This window comes from Chaetura pelagica, unplaced genomic scaffold, assembly GCF_000747805.2.
Source record: "Chaetura pelagica isolate M959 unplaced genomic scaffold, ChaPel_1.0 scaffold123, whole genome shotgun sequence".
NCBI lineage: Eukaryota > Metazoa > Chordata > Aves > Apodiformes > Apodidae > Chaetura > Chaetura pelagica.
Genome location: NW_009953295.1, coordinates 2,970,536 through 2,993,414, shown reverse-complemented (window position 1 = coordinate 2,993,414; position 22,879 = coordinate 2,970,536). Strand labels below are relative to the sequence as shown.

General features: G+C 36.4%; 1 protein-coding gene across 1 annotated transcript in view; it reads right to left on the bottom strand.

Moving 5' to 3' along the window:
- The window catches only part of CCDC138 (coiled-coil domain containing 138), a 38,764-nt gene that overhangs the window by 14,841 nt on the left and 1,044 nt on the right, over nucleotides 1-22,879 (bottom strand). The window contains exons 2-13 of the mRNA XM_009997953.1: nucleotides 21,575-21,635; nucleotides 20,777-20,915; nucleotides 19,945-20,060; nucleotides 16,749-16,933; nucleotides 15,679-15,837; nucleotides 12,285-12,404; nucleotides 10,981-11,058; nucleotides 10,791-10,901; nucleotides 8,463-8,627; nucleotides 7,563-7,679; nucleotides 6,322-6,514; nucleotides 2,021-2,197 (exon numbers count right to left, since the gene is read on the bottom strand). Of these exons, the coding sequence (XP_009996255.1) occupies nucleotides 2,021-2,197; nucleotides 6,322-6,514; nucleotides 7,563-7,679; nucleotides 8,463-8,627; nucleotides 10,791-10,901; nucleotides 10,981-11,058; nucleotides 12,285-12,404; nucleotides 15,679-15,837; nucleotides 16,749-16,933; nucleotides 19,945-20,060; nucleotides 20,777-20,915; nucleotides 21,575-21,635 (1,621 nt within the window). The remainder of the gene's footprint in view (nucleotides 1-2,020; nucleotides 2,198-6,321; nucleotides 6,515-7,562; nucleotides 7,680-8,462; nucleotides 8,628-10,790; nucleotides 10,902-10,980; nucleotides 11,059-12,284; nucleotides 12,405-15,678; nucleotides 15,838-16,748; nucleotides 16,934-19,944; nucleotides 20,061-20,776; nucleotides 20,916-21,574; nucleotides 21,636-22,879) is intronic.

Below are 22,879 nucleotides of genomic sequence, written 5' to 3'. Positions count from 1 at the left end.
AGGACCTCACACAGGGCTTGGACTGTACAGAACCATTTGTGTTCATGGCTTACTGTAACAGAAGGCACATGCAGTTACAGGGAGGAGTAATGCAACATAGTAATGATTTCGTATCTGATTCACATCTTTCAGTCTGGACAACTAAAATTAGAATCTGTAAAAATACTTCACAAAAAAGACTAAAACTTGTAAAATTGAATTACAGAAAATCATATTTAAAAAGTAAAGCACTGGCTTTTTTTCTAACTTAGTTTTCTAATTGCTTCAAGTCTAAAGGTAGTATTTTTGAACAAATATATTTGAATACTCTTATGCAGCCCAAAAATTACTGCAGCAAGTTGAAAGAATGCCTAGGATTACATATCTTACAGGAAAAAATAAAATCCTAAACTTTGCCTCCTGTTGGTCAAATACTAACTTTTTTGGGTAACGTGGATCTGTATTTTAGCATATGGCCATGTACCTATGACTTCATATTTAAGGCTGAACACCAATACAACTTTAAAATGGAGCATACGGTCCTCTTTTAATCTAACACACAGAGTGCCCTCTGAATATCCACTGCTGCCTTCCAGTTTGTCCTTTAATGACTTTTTAATAGGAAATTTACAAAGGAATGAAAAGACAAATTCCCATCAACAACACTACTTTTTATTGTTAACAATTTCCTGCAAAACAATAACTATGTATTAGGAAGGAGCAGAACATGTCTGTAACTTGTATACTGGCAATTTTTCTACCACAGAGAAAGGCTCTGCTTAAGGCTTTATATCCAGTTGCTGAGAAACAGGTTCTCAATTAAATATCAATTCAATTGAACATTACTCCTCCTTCCCTCATTTCACACACATACATCTTCTCCAATAACAAGAAGGCCAAAGGCAAGTCTCTCACAACTTATGTCCCTTATTCTTCAAACTGCTGCCATCTAGCACATCACATGACCGACTGCTAGGTAAAAGATGCACTGTTACTGGCATTACCCGAAATAATAGCAGACACCATCCACCTTGCTCAGGTTACTTTTGTGCGTACAACTTTCTTTTCCAATCACTTTCCCAGTCATAGTTCAGGCTATCAGGCAGATTACTTTAGCGTAACACTACACTAACTACATGGTCAGAAAAAGAGTCTGCAAGAAAGAATACAACTTTAGTTAAATCTTCCTCCAACTCATCGTGCTGCAAAATGTTTTTTAACTCAATGCTGTTCCACCCCAAGTTGAACATGCTTTCTATTTTTCCCACTATAATGCATGGCAACAAAATACTCCAAAAATAATAATATACATTTTAAAAATAGCAGTAGCCCTTCCCCTTTTCTGTTCCAAAAGGCAGTGAGTGATTTTTAACTTTATAAAAAAAAATCACAAGGTTTATTCAACAAGGCACCGAAATGCCTCATTACCTTTTTATTCATCCATTGGTTATTAACTGATTCTTAGCCTGCATTGCTTGGAAAAGCACTATGACAAATTACATTATTAACCTTTTTACACGACCACAGCACAGTAAAGTTCAGCAAAACATAACCATCTTTTCTAGAAATGCCATTTCTAATTATTAGAAAGTGAAAAATGACTGAGGATGAGCTGTTCATTCAAACTAGAAAAAGAATTTCGATAAAGCCTATTTTTTATCTCTACCTGCTGGCAGGTTTTCATGATACAGCGTTCCTGGAACAGCCTGACTTCATAGAAAAACATCAGCAACATAAAGCAGTGGAAGAAACTGAAAAGCCAAACTAAAACTAGCAACAAAAAAATTCACACTAATAAATAAGAAAGCAACCATGGCAAAATATAAAACATAGGTGCTGAGAAGGAGAAGAAAAGACAACTCAAAAAGAGAGACCATTCAAAAACATAATTTATGTCTCTAATGAATGAACATACACAATACAAATGAATGCTAATGCTAAATTAGATTATTTATTCAGAATAATCATGCTATTTTTATGCTTTATTTATGCATACCTTACCTGTACTCATAATTTATTTTTTTAAATTACCCAAATTTACCAGATTCCATGGTCATCTGAAGTAATCCATCAAGAGCACTGGAAAGCAGACCTCTACTGGATACTTTTAAGTGACTTAATATGACAGGCACACATTGGTACTCCAAAAATAAGGCCTTCCCTTCATCTGTCTTCAAGTCTACACGAAGGGAATCAAACGCCTGAGCCAGGTAATCCACTGAAAGATATCAGAATACAGGCAATAAAACTGCCAGTCAGTTCCATTAAGCACTACGTGAATAACTACCCTGAGAGTTACTGTTGCAAATATATACTTAAAAGTTAAGTGGTTGAAAAGATTAAATTTTATTTTTATTTAAAGTTGTCCTCTGCCTGTTTTTATTCCTTAACAATTTGTTGAGAGTGGAGAAAAATACTAACTACAACTTGTACATTGAAGAAAAATATACTTCAAAACATAAAGCCATTCTAATATTTTGCTTGAGAGGAAAGAAATTACAAGCTTGCATAGTTTGAGACAGTTGGTTTCAACATCTGGGAAACCTCTGTTAAAAGAGCCAAGGGCTGATTTGTCTGAATAAGAGCAATTACTTTCATAAGAGCAACTACTCTCCTTCCTTCCTATAATGAGCTGTAGTCGAAGTTTCAGTGCACACATTTTACATATTCAAACTTTGTGGAGTGCACTAAATTATACAAAGAATGTAGATAAAATGAAACAGTCTAATTTCCTTAATTTCCTGATGTCAAACCTTTCTCAGTATCTTGGAATAGCATTGATCATCTGTAGTGCACAAAATTAAGTAGAAAGAAACACTTTATCCCCTAGCAAAAGTTTAATTACAGTGCCATCTGCTGGATACTGACATTTTGAAGGAAGCAGGATATTTGTTCAAACCAAATGAGCTACTTTATCACTAGATCATTAGTGCCATGTGATCAGACTGATCAAAATATATACACAGTGATATTCGACATATGTTTAACAACAGATCCTATTTTCCATGTTATAGAAGCCAGCAGTAAAAAGCAACCATGAGAAGCTAAACTGATTCATTCTAACAGCCCTCATCTGCTTCAGGAAGTCTCTGCAACAACTGTTTTTTTGTATTGCAATTATTATTTGTTTTTATCAAACATTTCTAGAAATGTGAGTCTCCATTTAAGAGTAATTATCATATCTTAATATATTATTCACCAAAATATCTTAACAGAAATAGCCCCCTCCAACATCTGAAAGACTGTATTTGTTTGTTAATTATGTTAGGGTGGTCTTCCACCATGTTTAAATCCTGTTTTTACTGTAAATACTCACAATATAAATACTCCACAGGAACAGTTAAGCACAAATACATGTTAATCTGCTTAACCTTCTAATCCAGAAGGATAACTTCCATGAACAAGAACACTGTTCACTGTCTATGGATTTTAAATCGCTGGCGTCCCTAATTAGTGTCAATCAGGGTGCCAGAGACTGTAGCAATTTTGTGATGTGGATCTCTGCTAAGAAATGGTCCAAAATTCATAATAGACTTCATGCAAGAGACTGAAAAAAGTCAGATAACAAAGCAGGCATCTGATTCTGACATTCTGGTGTGGTTTTTCAGGATTACCTTGAAAATTAACTTCTCTGAAACCTGCCTCCATCTCTTTGTGTTACTAGCAGAGGGAATGTGAAGATACCGTCCTGAGAACAAAAGGTAGCAAAAACAGAATCACAGAATAATTTAGGTTGGAATCTATCCAACCTTCCTGCCCAAAGAAGGACTGTCTCTCAAATTAGGTTAGATTGCTCATATTCATAACACTACTGAAAAATTATTTGCTATAAAAATGATCCATGTTTTTAAAATGTCTTGGAAAAGGGAAAAATAAGTGATTAGCATTGCAAAGAGTTGGCAGAGGGTTATAGATACATAAATTTTGATGCTATCCTTGTAACATATATTCTTGCAGAAAATCCCAGTTATGCAGCACCACACTACACCTAAGTTGCTGCAGGTAGGCAGTAATCACCTCTTACACCTGCTTTTAATGGTATATAATTAGTGTTTCCTGTCTGAATTCCATAAAAAGGATCTGCAGCACTTCTTGTTCCCTATTTCCCTTGCAGAAAGAAAAGGCTTCATAACTGAAGGCAGTAGTTAACAAAACAGTTGTGAGAACAGCTACCCTGTTCTTTGATATGCCTTTTCCAGTTTTTTCTCACCCTGTCCAGACACAATTTGATTCTTGTTAACTTGTAGTGTCTACTTTGAAACCTTTACTTGCCCCCTCTCCCATGAAGCAGAAAAGACCCAGCTTCTTCTGTTTCTTTGCCAACACGAAATTATATTGGTTTTTAAGAAGAATATTCTACTTTATGCTACTATTATACATCACTGCTAGTGTGAAAGGTAGGAGAACCCTGGGAACAAGGTAGAAATAGAAGAAAACTCACAGTGAAAGGAAAGAGTCACTCACTTTGTGATGCAACCCTACATAATCCTTGGATTCATTCTGGCTAACAAAATTTAGAAGCAAGAGCTGAAAATGAGGTAGCTGTTTCAGATTCCGTGATACTTTAATAGCCATTGAAGGCTGTCTGGACAACATTTTTAAGAGGGTATTTTAGAGTTGTTTTGTGGGGCCTTTTTTGCTAAAAAAGAAATCCACAAACAGCCAAGTCTTTACACAGTCAGAAGCTCAACTTGATAGTATGTGTCAATCATATTGCATGTAGGATTCAGAGGGGACCTATCAACGCTGCTGTTTTTATGCTGATGGACTCTTCTCTGCACAGGTGAACAAAATGGTTTCCTAACAATCACTGAAGCCATTACTGAATTAAAGCAACCAAGTTAAAAAAAGAAAGCTACTAATAGACATAAAAATAAGACATTCTTTTGCATTACTAATGAAATCTGTAGATTTACAAATTCAGAACCTTCAAGAATTATTCAGATTACATACTACTATTAAGTTTTCAAAGAAGTCATGTATATATTAGAAATTGCTGGGAATTCTTTAAAATTACCAAAGTTAATCTGTCAGTTAATTTAAAAATATCTACAGATCAGATTGACTGAAGGATTTTCTCTGGGTTCTGACAGAAAAGTGTACACCAATCTCTGTGTCCAAAGGATAAAGAAGGAAAACATTAAAAATACGAGTTTTTGCCTCTTTTTTAGTGTGCTTAGCACTCAGAGCTCATAATATACGGTCCATTTTTGTCATCACTTTAAAGAAAATGTTTTGGTCTTTTCAGATGATATCTGTTTTCAGACAAGGACCCACTGAGAAGATCTGCCACAGAAACTTAAAAACAGCACAAGTGGAGTAAGCTGTCATGACCTAAAGCAGAAGTCACTATTTTCAGAGTTGTGTTATCTTCTCATGTGACCTTGTGTGCTTTTGCTTTGTTAACAAAGTACATTACTGTACTACATGAACATAGGAATTTTTGGAAGATTTTGGATAAAATGGTCACTTTTCATGCTAGACAGGTGGTTTTGAAGTCTAAAACATTTTTACATAAACGATGATGGTGCTTTGTCTATTTAATAGTGAAATCTGAATGGACAATCATGTCAATAACTAACAATGTCATACTGTAGCATTTTTCAATGTTGCGAATATTTTGTAGGTAGCCATTTGCAGTGCCACACTTGGTAGGAGAAGAGAGGAGCAGCAAACAGGTAAGGGCTAGATTATGAATTAAATACTAAACTTAGACGAAGCAACTTCAGGACATATATTGTATCACAATTCAACTTAACAATTATAAACCACTACACATGTGGCTTCTCCACATGGGTACAGATACATCAGAAGCTCCTGTGAACATCAGATTTACCTATAAAGAGAAATGCAGCAAAGTTCTAACTATGGGAGAAAAGAAACACTTGATGCTGCAGCTTTTCAGCCTTTCAGGGGATAGGTAAACAACCTAATAGCTTAAGCAGGATGGTGAAATTCTAGAAGTGTGCAAAATATGCAACTTATTTCAGTGTATAAAAAAGTAACTAGCTGTGCCATTCTATGCAGTACAGGTCTTGGCAACACAGTCACTGCTGAAGTGATGATTTGACAGAATTACCAACATATCTTTTTTCCTTCTTCAGGCACGTTGATTCGTCTGACATCATATTAAAAGGAACACATAAATCCCAACATCAAATGAATAATAGCAAGATTCATACTTGTTTCCATTATATTTTGCTTCACAAGTTTGGAAAACTCAGGCAAAACCACTTTTCACTAATAAAGTGTAATGGACTCTATTATAAAGTATCACTGAAATGTTTTTGTCCAGGAACATGGCTGAAATAAAGAAATAAAACTCAAAAATTCAGAACATACCTTGCGTCACTGTTTTAAGCACAATTAAAGTTGACAGAAATCTCAAGGGCATACAGGAACTCTTAAAGAAAGCTGCTGATTTTGGTATACTTTCTGTAGACTGTTGAGAAGAACTACGTGGGTTTCCCTTACTTCCTATGCCTTTGAAAACATCTTCGCCAAGTCTTCTCATTGTTGAGGTCATTGTTGCATGCTGTTTCAAAATGCATACGGTCAGTGTAAACATTCAAACCCTGTGTACCATGTAGAGATATATATGGTTCCCTATCAACTAAATATTAAATAGCAAATAGTTTGGTCATAGGAGATACTACTCTATGTTCCTATAGCGGTTGAACAACATAATCACTGTGTTGTGCAAGACTAGTCAGTGAGGGCCCCTGATACACTTGCATTATATAAACCTGCCTCTGGTTCCACAAGCTCAGCTTCAGTCAACTCTTATTTTGTAAGGATGCCTGAAGTTATATCCTGCAATAGCTTTTACAGAATCAAGGTCTAAACATGAACCTTGAGAACACTGTACAAGTAACATCTATTAGAGTTTTCATCAGAAACCATCAAGAAATATTTCAGAATCAAACTTCAGAATATGATCATTTAAAACACAGGTTCTTATTAGCACTAAACCAAACAATTTACTATTCTATTGAATATAAACTCAAGGTATTTACAACGTTTCCTACTTTTGCTTTAGCAAAAGCACTATTGGCAGAAATATGCACTATATTGAGCCTTTACAGCTACTGTCTTTTTCTTTATTATACTGTTAAATATTTTCTTACAGCACTCTAGTCAAAAGAAGTAAGAATGTCATGGTTAGACACTGAACAGAGAACATTGAAAACAAAACTCCTTTGCTACTTAGCTACAGATTTCCATCAATTTCAACAAATCTCATGTATAAAGTAAACTTAAAATTACTGCCTTTTTGAGTGCAAAAATGTTGTAAATACATATGAAAAATATAATTTCTCAGATGCTAGGACACAACAGAGGAAACCAGGTTTAGATACACAAGGCAAAATATAATATTAAATTAAAAAACAATGTATTGTTTTTTCATTTACATGTATCTGTGGTAAATGCTGTGAGTTTATTCTTTGCAAAGACATCAGTTTCTTTTATATATACTATCTGAAAGTATCCAATTCTCATGTATTTCAAACACAAAATCCATTAATATCTTCTGGAAATTTAGTTTTTAAAAAAAACTACTGCAAGAGGACTATCTGTCATACCTGAAGATCACTGTCTAACTGTCTTATAGACCAGTAAATAAATTTAACGACAGGGATGTGTAGTTTAGGATTCACTAATGGCATCCACTGGAGTTGCTCAGTAGCCATAGGCAAAAGCTGTAAAAATATACAAAAGTAAAATTACAAGTGGTATTTGAAACTACTGTTTAAGTTAACTATAAGTGAAAAACAAACAAACCTACCTCCCAACTTTTTCTTGGATTGAGGGATTACAAATGTAAACACTCACTGGGCAGACTCAGGACAGGTAACAGAATTATACACATACACAGATTTCAAATTTTATACAGGTTTGCATGCAAAAGTGGTGATGCTTCATGTGACCTCAATCCCAGTAAATCCAGTACTAATGGCTATACATCTTCAATATAATGAAGAGAAACAGGAAAAGATTTTCTGAACACCTCACTCAATTCCAAACCTTGGTATCCCCGAGGAAGAAAACAATAAATATGTTAAAAGTATAGCATAGTATCACCTTTTATCAGTCATAAATTGAAACTTTTATATCTAATATAGGCATCAAATTATTTAAGTTAGACATGTTTATCTCCTTAGAAAAAAGGAATTATGTACAGTATTATACTTGAAACACAAGACAAATTATCAATGGACAGAAGTGACTTGATATAAAACGCTGAAATGCTCAAGATGAGACTGAACACCACACTTTTCCTCAAAAATTATCTGTATGCTTCATGAATGATGAATTATCTATTATATCTGACTGTCAGAATAAATACTGACTTATTAAGAGTCATTTTTTATTAATCCAAAGCACATATTAAACAGATTGACCTGCTATATTCTCAAAATCATTTAATAAAAGCTACAAATCCAAAAACATATAACATGTGCAAACAATCCACACTCCCTTACCTTCAAACACTTTTCCTGGGTGCAGGTCTTTTTGGAGGTCTGGGTAACCAGACGTTTACAACTACCCTCTCTCTCTTCTTGTATTTTTATTTTGCTAAGGTGCTGGTCTGAGATCCAGTCCATGAGAAAAGTTAAGAGCTCATAAACTTGTGAATTCAATGGTAGCTGTAAGACATCCACAACATCAGATATTTCAGCTTTCAATATTATTATTTTTCTAAGTCCAAACAGTACAAAGTTGAAATACATGAAAATACATCGTACCTGAAATATTACACATAATTTAAAGGATGATGAGCCTGATAAAACCTGGGAGGTAAGTTACTGTATTGGGAGCCTGTGGAAAACACTATATTTGAGGAAACAGTGATCTTGAACCCGCCACGTCTGCCCTCTGGGGTCTCATACCCAGAGTTTGAGAATGCTTACATGTTATTAATATAACCTGTAACTTAAAATATTTCAGCAAAAAGTAAACTGTGTGGATCAAGGGGTGGAAGGTGCCGATCCTGACCCAGAGACTACTGCACGTTGAGGAATCAGAGATCCACATCACATTTAATTTGAGCAGGTGCAGCTTGCGCTGCACAGATCTCCTAACTGCAGTTTATGCTGCATTTGGCTGCAGGACAAACTCAGCCAGCTTGCTGTAACTGGAGCCTTCAGGCAGCTCCCACTTGGTACCAGTGATCATACCTCCTGCCTGCCCGGCCATGCCTTTGGCTAAAAGAGCAACAAGAAGTTCTTCTGTGAACATCCTTCATTAACATAGTCATTCTCTTGCACGAAACCTATATAATAGCTTGAATGACCAATAAGGAGGAGCTTCTCTCCACAGACAGGACCTGCTCAGCATACCCTGGGAAAAGTCCACCCAGGCTCCATCTGATGCTCCACAAACACAGTGTTCCCAGCATCTGAAGGGATGTAAGATTTACTAGTTATCTATATTCCTCCTCTTATTAGAACAGCTATTTCATCAAGCTATTTGTTGTCAGTCCTTTCTTACAGAGATCCTGAAAGAACCCTGTATAATTTCTCTTTCTCTCTCTGTCTCTCATTCCTCACTCCCATCCCCTCTGCCAGAACAGATACTATTTGTGATGGCCTCTGGATTTCAAAAAATATGCACATAATTTAATTTGTACTTAGCAAACGGTTATAAAAGGCCAAGGAAAATATTTTCACATACAGAAATTTAAAAATTCTATTTAATAATCTGGCCAATTAATTACTTAATGTCCTTCACATGTGGAAATTCTCATGTCAATGCACCAGACCTCTAGACCATACAGTCCACTGTTGTTTAAATTTACCTGGGTAACTAGCATTTTTTTAAAAAGTGCAAAGACTTCTTGAAATCGTTGTTCTGTCCCTTTACTCCACCGCAATGAAATACCCTATGAAAGATATCCAGTGCTACCTGAAGACAGGCTGCACAAACAGTTATCTGAAGACTTCAAAAGTTCTCTTTATCAAACTTCAGACAACTTTTTTCTTCTTCATTCAGAACTGTCACTACCGAAAGTTTGTATTTCACTTGCAACCGAAGTACACTAAACTCTATGTAAATGGAGAACTATGTTGGCTATACAGACAGCACAATTTTAAGGCATCTGATCTAATTAATTAGGTAGGATGGTGTGAATCTCTTTCCCATTTCACAGTTTAGCCTCTAGCTGGAAAAAATCACTACCAGTTGGGAGATGTTGGCAGAGTGCTACCAAAGGACTTGCTGCTAAGTGGAACAAGATGGAGACAGAAAGCATGTAATTAAGTGATGTAAGAAGATATTTTAAGGAAAACAAGGTGATCATTCTGGAATTGTGTACGAACACTGCATTTATTTTCTTTCCCTCATTAAACACTACTTCTCAATAGTCGTATAATCATCTTTGGCTTACAAAATTAAAATTCTTTATCTGATACCTCTGACTACTTTTTAGCTAGTGTTATTCATAAGTACAGTGCCGTACTGTAGCAGCAACCAGAAAGTTTAACATTTGCTTTGACACAGCAAAAGATACCAACTACAGTGTAAGCAGGTTACAATTTTAATTGACATATGAAAGATGATGTGACACGAGGAGAAAAACATACCATATAAATAAAAATGTATACATATAGAATATAAACTACAACAGATATTTTTAGCAATAAGCTTAATTCTTTGTTAACTGCCTGTTTTCCCTAATATAATCTTTATATTTAAATTCACTCATAAAATAAATAGAATTGGAAGTTAAATTTTCTAATTTTTAGCAGATACGCAGAAGTTTGACTACCTAATGTCTTTAGAATGAATCTTTCATTTTGTCCAATTCTTACCTTAGTAATTTTTGATGTTACCATCACTTTTTCCTGCTTGACAGGTTTATTTTGTTGTACCACTTGACATATATCCTTAGACTTCTGTACCACTAAAAATTCATGCTTCCTCTACAAGAAAATGTAACAATAAATTATATTTCACTCGTTACCTATAAAGGAAGCAGGTAATTGTAAGAACAAGCCTTACTTGTAGATTCTCTAAACGAGCTTGTACTTTTCTTGCTTGACCTTCCAACTTCTTGTTCAGCTCAGTTACATCACTTAACTGAAAGAATCAGAAAATATCAAAGTATCTGTAAATTAACTTATTCCTTAATTATGGGTGCAAATTGGAGCATAGGGGGTTCAAGGTGAATATCCGAAAAAAAATTTTTACTGTAAGAGTGACAGAGCACTGGAACAGACTGCCCAGGGAGGTTGTGGAATCTCCTTCACTGGAGACATTCAAAACCCACCTGGACGCGTTCCCGTGTGATGTCCTCTAGGTGACACTGCTCTGGCAGTGGGGATTGGACTAGATGATCTTTCAAGATCCCTTCCAACCCCTAGGATTCTATGATTACACTGAAATAGTTTGATGTTGTTGCTGAGCAGCTAAATTATCTAAATTCAAGGGTTTTTTCACCCTGGAGCAAAGGAAGCCTAGAGGAGACCTTATCACTCTCTACAAGTCCCTAGAAGGAGGTTGTAGTGAGGTTGGTGTTGGTCTCTTCTACCCAGTAACAAGCAACAGGACAAGAGAAAATGGCCTCAAGTTGTGCCAGGGGAGGTTTACATTGGATATAAAAAGAAACTTCTTCACTGAAAAGGTAATTAAAAGCTGGAACAGACTGCCCAGGGAGGTGGTTATGTCACCATCCCTGGAGGTGTTTAAAAGATGCATAGATATAGTGCTTAGCTACACAGTTTAATGGTGGACTCGGTAGAGTTAGGTTAATGGTTGGACATGATGAATTGAAAGGCCTTTTCCAACCAGAACAATTGTGTGATTCTGTGACGTGCAAAGATATTGTAGTGAGGGGAAACAGACTGATGGGTTGCATTCTAGGAGTTAGGTCTGACTGTCTCTAAGGAAAAGAATAAACCTCTGATGTTGATTTTTATCATACTCAGACTACCAGAATTCACTGAATAAACAACAGTTAAATAGTTAAGTCAGCAACTTGTGTATCAGCATTTTAGGTCAGACTTAATAGTCAAGTGAAGTGAAAATTCTTCCTCTCTGTATTACTATGACCAATGTCTCAGTTTAAGAACTGAGAAAATACTGCCTTAATTTGTAAAAATAACTAAAAGTACTAAGTAAAAATAACTAAAAGTACTAAGCAAACATGAAGCTAGAAATACACATTTTACTTTTTATTTAATAGAATAATTCTTGTCTTACAGAAACAAAAAATAAACAGTTTTGCACACTTAAGCTGTTCAAGTAGTTAAAATTGTTAATGGTAGCTTGTAAAATTATTTATAACAGGAAATTACTGATTGTACCTGTTTTCTTAAAGAGTCATTCATTTCCTTCAAGGTGTCAAACGATGACTTCAGCCTTCTATTTTCTTTAGTTATTTCTCTCAAGGCTTCTGTCAGCTGTTTAACTTCTGCCTTATGTTGCTATAGAAATACCAAATTTAAAAACATGACTTACAAGAGACTTTTAGAAACAATTCTATGCTAAGCTTAATTTTAGTGTTAAAAGAATAGGACAAACTTTCAAAGATCATATTTGTAAATCTGCATGGCCAAATTTACATGTTGGACCAGTAGTGAGAAAAAAATCCACACTGCATTTTAAGAAGAATCTATAAAGAGCCAATGGCTCTTAATCTTTCAACATTCTATCCAAACAGATTTTATCAATATTTGCATTTCTCAGATGAGTCAAATGTGGGAAAAGGTTGTGAGCTAAAAACACAGACAAAGCTTTTATTTACAGCATATTCTTCCATATAATCACACACACACACAAAATATTCTGTTTTGCAGAAACTTTTGAGGTTTTGATTATTTTTTCTGGTGTTGCTCACTTTTAATCATGCAAAACAAGAAACTAATCCTATGCTTCTTACACTAGTGCTCTGGTTTACAGCACAGGCATATGAATTGCTAACTATAACCTGCATATCGCCTGCTGTTCTACTCATTACCCTGAATTTTATTTTAATCTTATCTGCACACTAGTGCATCTGCTGTACCCCAGATTTGGTAAAACAGTAGTTTTATTTTACTGAACATATTCCAGCTATATATACTATCTCTCATCTCTCCCCTTCCATTAATTTACTATTCAGTCATTCCCCCACTCATTCTCTGCTTTTTTATTTCCAGCCATTTCTCTCTTTCTACACGTGCAAATGACAGGCATAAAGCACAGTAGAAGTTTACAGGAAGCGAGCCCTGAAGAGACCTCACATATATATATTTCTGCTTGGAAGCATAGTAACTTCATTCCAGCTACACAGGAAAACCATTTACAATTGCTTTTTTCTCAGCTGCCACTCTTCCTCAGTCAAAAGGACCAGAACAGTACAGAGGAGGGCCATGAAAATGCCCAGAGTGCTGGAGCACCTCTCCTATGAAGACAGGCTGAGAGAGTTGGGGTTGTTCAGCCTGGAGAAGAGAAGTCTCTGGGAATACAGCTTTCCAGTTATCTGAAGGGGGCCTACAGGAAAGCCGGGGAGGGACTTTTTACAAGGGCATGTAGAGAGATGACATGGGGAAATTGATTAAAACTGGAAGAGGGGAGATTTAAATTAAACATTAAGAGGAAATTCTTTAGTGTGAGGGTGGTGAGATACTGAAACAGGTTGGCCAGGGAAGCTGTGGGAGCCCCATCCCCAGAAGTATTCAAGGGCAGGTTGGATGGGGCTCTGAGCAAGCTGATCTAGTGGGAGGTGTCCCTGCCAATGCAGGGGGCTTGAATCTGGATGTCCCTTCCAACTCTAGCCATTCTATGACTCAATAGCTGCTCTAGGAAGAATCATTACAGAATATTAGTCTGAAAGGTAAGTAGTACCAATTCAGTTAAGCCACAGGGTTGTACATGATGCCAGGATGTCCAAGCCATCCACTTTGAAAAGCAGATCAGGCTCTGTCCTCTGTATCATAACTAGCTATATCATTTCACTCCTGCCAGATGTTTGCCTAGTTTGTTCTTAAGTCATCCAAAACTGGAAAACACTTCAGTTTTCCCAGTCTACCTGTCCTTTTCTTTAATTATTTTTGCTTAAATCTAGTTTTACCTAGATTTCCTAGTACTTCTCCTATCACAGACATGAAAAAAATACTTGTTTCTTTGTAGCAGCCTTTTACATAGCTGAAGCTTGGCACATTCACCCTCAGTTCATCCCATGCATCCACTCATCCTCCATTTCTGCAGCTGATACTTCTCTTCAAGTGCAATTTAGTAGACTCACACCTTCTCAATAGTATAATGTTTTCTGCATACCTACCATATCTTCAATTTATCAAGATCAATTTTAATCCCGATGTTATTTTCCAGCATGCTTGAAATTCCCCCTCACTTGCTATTTTCTTCAAATTTAATAAATGTGCTCTTCTCACCATCAAACCTCTTATTGAAAATACTAATACTCAACTGAAAAGATATGCTAGAATCTGCTATGTACATTCCTTCAACGTTGCTATGAACTATGGTCCCGCAACAGCTCCACACCAACTGCATTACATTTGTTATACTTCCCTAATATGATTATGAAAATGCCATGCAAAACTGTTTAAAACATTTCTAATTAAGTCCAGACATAAATAGCTACTACTCTTCTATTAGCAATGTCCATTACTTTACTGTAGTGGAAACAAGACTGATTTGACAATTTATGATTAAGATACACTCATAGTTATTTATTGCATTGCTTTCTGCATTCTGCTTCCAATGTTTTATTTACAGCTTGTTCCAGGATTTATTTATTTATTTTGAGGAATTTTAGTTGATGGCTGTACAACTTGTTCCTTTTTTAAAAGAAAGTCTTTTAATACTCCATTTGAGCTCCAAGAATTTTTGCAGATAACCACAGATTTTTTTTTGTGGCTTTTTTCACCCAGTTTTTTCACTGGTGTAACATTCTTAAAGTCCAGAAGATTTAAACCATCTAAATTACCACCATAATTATTCCTTCCCTGTTCAAAAGTCAAGATCTCTTTCTTCTGACACCCTTTTGCCTTTTTTAACATGTACTCTACCCTCCCTCAAAAGCTTATGAGGAAGGTTTATCTGCACACGTAAAATAAATTTGATTTCTCAGCTTACAGTTTTGACACCAAGTACAGATTTTTAAGGTCTTCTCCTGGTGATCTTCTGGATAATAACAAAACTTTTCACAAGACCTGAATTCAATAGCAAACTCTCACAAGAAGAGTGTTGTTAACCACTTTTTTTCCATTGTTGAAATCACACCATTTCACTTTCTTCCACATCCCTAAAGCTAGTTTGACCTTTTCTCTCTTTGAACTTCCTTAGTGCTTTTCTGCTAATACACTCTGCAATAGTTATGGCACAAGACCTTTTTGCATCTTAAAGTCTTCCCAAGATCTACTTTAACTACAGCTAATGCAAAGATACTCATTTAAGTTAAATACAATTACAGATAAACAACAATTTTTTTCTCTAATACAGTTCCTAGAGATTTTGCTGTTTTAGAACAAGTTATCTTTCTTTTCTAAATCCTAACAGTAAAATGCACCTACAAATCAAACAACCAGATGCACCTCTCTGAAACAGAAGCCCTAACAATACTGTTTTGTACTTCTTACACAAACCTTTCATTTGAGGATTTCAAGGACTTTAAAGAAAGACACAACCTAAGATAACTACAAACAAGTTAAATGGCATGTACAGCAATGAACATGACACAACATATTAATGCACCTCTTTTATAATTCCAAATTTTGTGTGAACCTCTTCCTCAACACCTCTTATTTTAGCCAAAGCTGCTTCGTGTCTAAAAAGCAATGCTTCTCGCTCTGTTAGGAAACGCTCTCGTTTCTGGAGTTGCAGAGCATACTCCTGCTGTGCTGAACTTTCTCTCTGTATCAAGAAAACAAATGTTGAAAGAGCTTTAAAATCCATGAAATTATCACAATTTATAACAAATTTGAATTTTCTCCCCCAGGAATATGCTTAGCTTTTTAGAAAATTCTACAGTGTTACACAATAACTTACTAATTATTCTACTAATTATTACTAATCATCTCACATCAGGATACTAAGTATGCTGATGGACATCGATGTTCAGTTTCCCCACACATTATCCCACATGACTTTGATGTGTGCTGGGATGGCACAGCCTCCCAAAATATAAAATTCAATTCTACATGGTTGCTCAAGTATAAACTTAGACAATTAAACTTAGGATTTTGCTTCAAAAGTTTTGATAATGGTATTAACTGTAAGACAAAACAGTCTGATGCAACAGGAGCTATTACAGCATAAAATCATAAAGCAGGTTCCCCTGTTAGCGATCTAGGTCTGCTAGGGGATGAACTCTTGGGATTCCACAGTACCAGAAAAGTAAAGATAAAACAGAATAGAGCATTTTCACAAGAGGCCATGAAGGAAAGCACTCTTGAATACCCAGAGCCAGGAGAATATTTTCAGATGCTCTCAGGAGAAGCAGTGTTTGCGGGTGTTTTACTCCATGTCCACAGTGCCTCAAGACACTGCCCCCTTGGATGTAACATGTTCAAACTCCGTCAAGCTGAATTATATCTGATCTACCCACTATGCAAGTCAAAGCACCCAATCAGTGAATTAATTTAGGGGAAGAGGCAGATGATGATAGAGTTTCAGTATTGAAGCAATTGTGATTAGTATAAGTAATTGTTTTAGTATATAAGTAGTAGTGATTTAGTATATAAGTAACTTCTGAATTCTCTGTCAAAAGTGAGAATCTTCATAACTTTACTTAACAAAATATTTAAGGCAATTCAGGTTCCCACCTGGAGCTTTCGATGTATGACAAATAATTCTTCAAAAATTTGACTGACGTGAGGCGACACTAAGTCTTGACCACTGCATGCTTGAGCATCAGTTCTACTCATGATTTTCCTTACCCAGTCATTGGTAATATTTTTGTCACTATTTTCCTGTGCATTTGCCGCCAAATGAGGTGGTAAGGTACTGTCTATGGAAAAGAAAAACCCATTTTACATTTAAAAATTAGAACTAGATAAATAATGACATGCTTGCTCTTCCAAAGCATAAAAAACTTATTTTAGGCATTTACGGTGACAAGTATAGAGCAAGAAGTATCAAAATGAGAGACATCTCCTAAAGAATTACAGAGAGTAGCTCAAGAGTGTGTTCTATGACTTGTTTGAATTGATCAGTGATCAGTGAAGTTTTGCAAGTGAAACTATGTCCTCCACTTCAAAAATATGGGCCCCTCACTGCAGGAAGGACACTGAGGTGCTGGAGCATGTCCGGAGAAGAGCCACCAAGCTGCTGAAGGGTTTAGAGAACAAGTCATATGAGGAGTGGCTGAGGGAACTAGGGATGTTTAGTTTGGAGAAGAGGAGGCTGAGGGGAGACCTCATTGCTCTCTACAACTTCCTGAAAGGAGGTTGTAGGGAGGTGGGAGTTGGCCTCTTCTCCCAAGTGAATAGTGACAGGACCAGGGGAAATGGCCTGAAGTTGCAGCAGGGGAGGTTTAGATTGGATATTAGGAAGAATTTCCATACTGAAAGAGTGGTCAGGCACTGGAACAGCCTGCCCAGGGAATGGGTAAAGTCACCATCCTTGGATGTATTCAAGAAATGTGCAGATATGGTACTTCAGGGCATGCTCTAGTGGCCGAGATTGTAGGTTGTGTTGTGGGGTTTTTGTGTTTGGTTGTGTTTTTTTTAATGGTTGGACTCAGTGATCTCAGACATCCTTTCCAACCATGGCTATTCTGTGATTCTGTAATACAGAAATCCCACAGATAACTGTATTAAATTTACAGATAGATTGAATCAAAATGTAGCCAAAATCTCCTATTATTTTTCTAATGGCTTCAGGCAACTGATTCACTGCTGAGTAGATCTCAGCCTAACATCTAAGCTATCAGAACAAAACTTAAGAAACTACTGGACACAACATGAGAAACTGCTAGATGTGACAGAAGTTGATGAAAGTTGCAGATAGTGCAGCAAGGAATGGTTGGATTTCATAGTCAAAAAGCCAAAAAATTACAGATCATTCAAGTACTATGATCTTCTGGGGAGAGACATCTTGCAAGGCCAACTGCACGTAGGTACATCAGGCGAAGATTACCTAGGTTACAGTCTAAGAAAATAAAGCTTGGTATTGTGCTGGCTTTGGCTAGGATAGAGTTAATTTTCTGCATACCATCTGGTATTCTGCTGTTTCGGGTTTGTGACTAAAACAGCCTTGATAATGCAGGGATGTTTTAGCTATTGCTGAGCAGTGCTTGCACAGCCTCAAGGCCTTTTCTGCTTCTCCCACTGCCCCACCATCGAATCAGCTGGAGGTGCACAAGAAGTCAGGAGGAGACAAAGCTGGACCAGCTGACCCCAGCTGAGCAGGGAGACATCCCAAACCACATGATGGCAGATGATGTGCTCAGCAATAAAAGCTGAGGTAAGAAGGACGAAGGGGGGCCTTTCAGAGCTGTGGCATTTGTTTTCAAGAGCAACCGTTACACATGATGGAGCCCTGCTTTCCTGGAGATGGCTGAACACCTGCCTGTCAATGAGAAGCAGTAAATTAATTCCTTATTTTGCTTTGCTTGCAGCTCACTTTTTACTTTACCTATTAAAGTATCAATCCATGAGTTTTATCACTTTTAACTTTCTTATTCTCTCCCTTCACACTGCAGGGGCATGGAGAGTGAGCAAACAGCTGTGTGGGGCTGAGCTGCCTGTGAGGGTTAAACGACAACAGGTACAGATAAAACAAAACTCAGACCAAGCAGGAAAAAGTAATTACGGATGGGTTGTTTATTTGGTAGGCAAACAAGGACAACTATGACAAAGAGAAATAGCATCAGGAGACTGAAAAAAGGTTACTAGATATGCAATGAATGTAATCAAGGCTTATTGGTGCTATGCAACAAGCAAGCTCTGTGGTTATCACCCATCACAGCTGCAGCACAGTAAAGCAAATCCGTTGTTCTGCCACAGCGTGGCTGCTTTGAGATGAGAAAGGAGAGCATACAAGTGCAATACCACATAACAGAAATAGAGGAGAAGAAACCAGAAGAAAAAGTATTAACAGTTGAAATAAATGTGTGTGATATTTATCAAAGTTTTGTATTAATTTTGCCTTTGATCGTAAATACTGTAAACCATGCATTATTTTTGGTGTCATTAATTATTATTATTATTTCTTTCCAGAAAGAGTGCGTTTTCAGAAAACTGTTCTTATACTCTCACCACCTATTTAATACAAGTCTTGGCAAGAGTGTACTACAGCTCCATTGATCTGTTCTGCCTGCTTGTGAGATTCCTTTTAGCTGGTTCAAGGTTGGCTGGCTGGCTGGCTCCACACTTCCAGACACACTTCCAAAAGAATTCAACAATGTTGTTCCAAACTTAAAACTTTCCACAAGAGATGGAGATACACTGGTTCAAACTCGTCTAAGTGTGGCAGCATTTTCAAATATTTGCAGTGAACTACTGCTAGCTGGTTCCCGCTACAATCTTCCAGTTAAAATTTTCTGAGCTAACTGAACAACAGGTAACACTCTCTACCTATTGCCAGTTTTAAATCCTTAAGTTGAAAAACATCTGACTTAAGAGAGTTGTAGTATTTCTTAATGCAGCTAGCTACTTAAAAGAAACCAAAGCAAACAAATATAAAAACAAAATCTGCCTTGTTTCTTCATTTGTATTATAAAGTCACCTGGCAACCTGTTCCATAAAAAATTGATTTATCTTTTTTTTTTAATGTATGTCAGTATCACATCAAGTATGTCTGGGTCTCCCACACTAATTCTAAGGGAGGTAACTCACACTTACATGAAAGGTTAAATCCCCAAATTAAAACACATTTAGCTGACTATTGTACTTCTGAACTGAACAGAAATACATTTATTAGAAGAGGTTTTTTAAATTACATTATACATATTATATTTTAAATTACATTATACTTCACAAGGAGTTGTAAAAATATTAAAAATTCAACATTTATTACCTGTTTCTACATATATAGCTGTATTTTGAACTGCATCAATGTCAGAACAGTCAGTGGTTCTTTCCTCTACTTCTAGGCCACTCGAATCACATAAAGAATCTTGTTCATCATCAAAACTAAAAAGTACAACAAAGCCGTAATTACTTGGTCCCTTTTAACATACTACATATAAAGCATTGAGAGAAGTTTTTCTTAAAATATAAAAACTTTGGAATGAGCAATGTTTACACTTGACTGATAATAAATAGCAGAGTTCACTCATTTGGACAGAAGGCATTATTACTCCAAAGATTTTACCCACAACAATTAGTAATGTTGCTGACTCAAAAGTAGTAACAGTAAGTACAATTTTCATGCTGTAAACACACGTATGCAACATGTAAAACCAACACTCCTCTGTCATCATCAACCACCTAATTCCAGGCAAGCTAAAAATACAACCCCCTTTTTTCATTGTTATTTAATATTTGGTGTAGATCAGCCCTGAAGAGAGATTTCTTGGCTTTTGGAAAAAAATTATCTCTAAATAATCTTAAAGCTGTTCATCAGTCGGAACTACTTGCTTTGCTCCTAGGTCAGTTTGTATCATTCCTGTATCCCATTAGCAATTCCAACACACACAGATTAGAAAGAGAGCATGACAGTACTCCTCATTAAAATCTGCATTCACATTATTTCACACATCAGCCACAAAGAGTGACTTACTTAACAATAAAACAAGCATCTTGAAACAACTTCTGGATCTGTGCAATCTGAATGGATTGTTTAGTCATGGTTTATCTGGATTATGAGAGATAATAAGTGATAAAGGAAAGCTGAAAACACCTCTTACCAATTCCATTGTTTAAAACTTCGTAGGAAACCACCAGAAGATCTGATGCTGTTTTCCCTTCCACTTTCAGTAAATTCTGAATCTACAGAACACTTGGATAAAGAAGTAGTCATATTTTCCAGTAAGCTGTCCATATCACCTAGAATAATAAGAACAACAATAATAATAGTAACAATAATAATAGTTCTCTTTTGCATTCCTGAACTGACATTAAGAAATAGACAAGGTATTATCAGAAATGCTTGCCACATAATCATCTATGTTTGAGAACCTAAAAAAACACTGTGCGATGAACGAAGACCTGTAACAGCTTAAACTACAGGGAGAATTACTTAGTTTTCAAAGCAGATTTGTCTTTCTGAAGTTTTACAGCTTGCCTTCAAATGCTAACTTTTCTATAACCAAAGTTTGACAAACTCATTGTTTTACCCTGCTGTCTGCATGCACCAGCACCATGTGGTTCTCAAGAGGCCCAAAGACATTCTAAATATTAAATGCGTATGTATCTTTAAACTAAAGCCAAATGTATGCATTATGAGGTGGACTACTAGCAACTACTTCAAGCAGGACCTAAACACAAACAGGTTGGTAACCACTGTTTTAAAGCATCTTTTGTGCTCTTCATCTGAATGTTAACATTCCCAGGCTGGCTCTCAGATATCACAAACCCCTGACCAAGAATGTCTGCCTCTTTGGAATGACATAATACAAAACCACTTAAAATAAATCTAGGAATTATACTGTTTTAGTATATTTATTCCTTGCAAAAGACATCAAAACCCTGTTGTTTGGCATTACCTTTGTACACTAGAGAGTCTTCACTCTTATATTTGGTATGTAACGCTCCTAGAAGGCAATCCTACAAGAAAGAATAAAACTATGGTGATAAAGCAAGATGTTACAACTTGTTTAACTGTTACAACACCTTGTGACAGAAATTACTACAAACTGCTGACTTTTTTTTCAGTATGTCAATGTTGGTATTCTCCATATATAAATGTAAATTACCTCCATATTAATATAAAGAGGCAAACCACTCCCCAGAGTCTAAAAATGAAATATTCATAGTGTTATATGTTAAAATATCTGAGAGACTATAAGACACAATGAAGACAGTAACATAAAATATGGGCACAAAAGTAGGATACAGTAATCACAGCAACAGTGCCACCTACCTTTACATCTAGGCTTTTTATGTTTGTGTCCTGTTCTACTTTTTTCCACTAACTTGTAATGTATGCTAAAAAAATTAATGTAGGAAGCATTAAGCTAAAAGCAAAACCAATTACATGTACATTAGAAAAGACCAGACTCAAAGCAGCTCTCATGATCTTAGTATCTTAGATGAGTTTCGCAGCATCTCTCTACTGTGCTCATAATCAAGTGATCACTTGCTGTATTTTCTTGTACTTAAGTACTGCTTTTTAATAACAAAATGCACAAACAAATCCACCATTTCCTTTCTTGAAAGCATTACACTTTAGAGTTGTCCCTGTTTGAGCTAGGATGAAGCCCATTTTCCTTTTAATGATTATTTTTCCTTCAGTAAGCTGTCTTAACTAGCAGCAAGTTTTCCAGCTAGTGGACTCATAATGCTGGAAAATTTATATTGCTGCCGGGACTTTGCTGTACTTGTTGAATCTGCCTCTCAGATCCAACAGAAGCAGAGGAGTCAGACCTGCAGCCCTCCCATAGGGAGGAGTGGACTAGATGGACAGCAAAATTGATCCAAGTATTCCATCCCATATATCTGCATAAGCTGGGTGTAAGGTCAGAGATCAATGAAGTAAATTTCTTTTCTGCTTCTTCCCTTCTCTTCCATCCATAGCCAGCGTCCAGAGAGGACTCTGCCTCTGCATCACCGTTGATCCCCAGGCTCCTGCATTCCTGACCCTCATCACTCTCCCCTCAGCTCCTGTCAGCTCTGCTCAGGAGATGTTGTGGGAGTTGCCATGGGGATGGGGGGAGGCAACAGAGTTTTGCACATTCCTGAACACATTTATATATAATTGTACATATTTTCTTATATCACTAGTATTCAATGAAAGCTGTCTAGTTTAGTTTTCAATCTGGAAAGTATCTATTATCTCTCTCCTTTCCCTA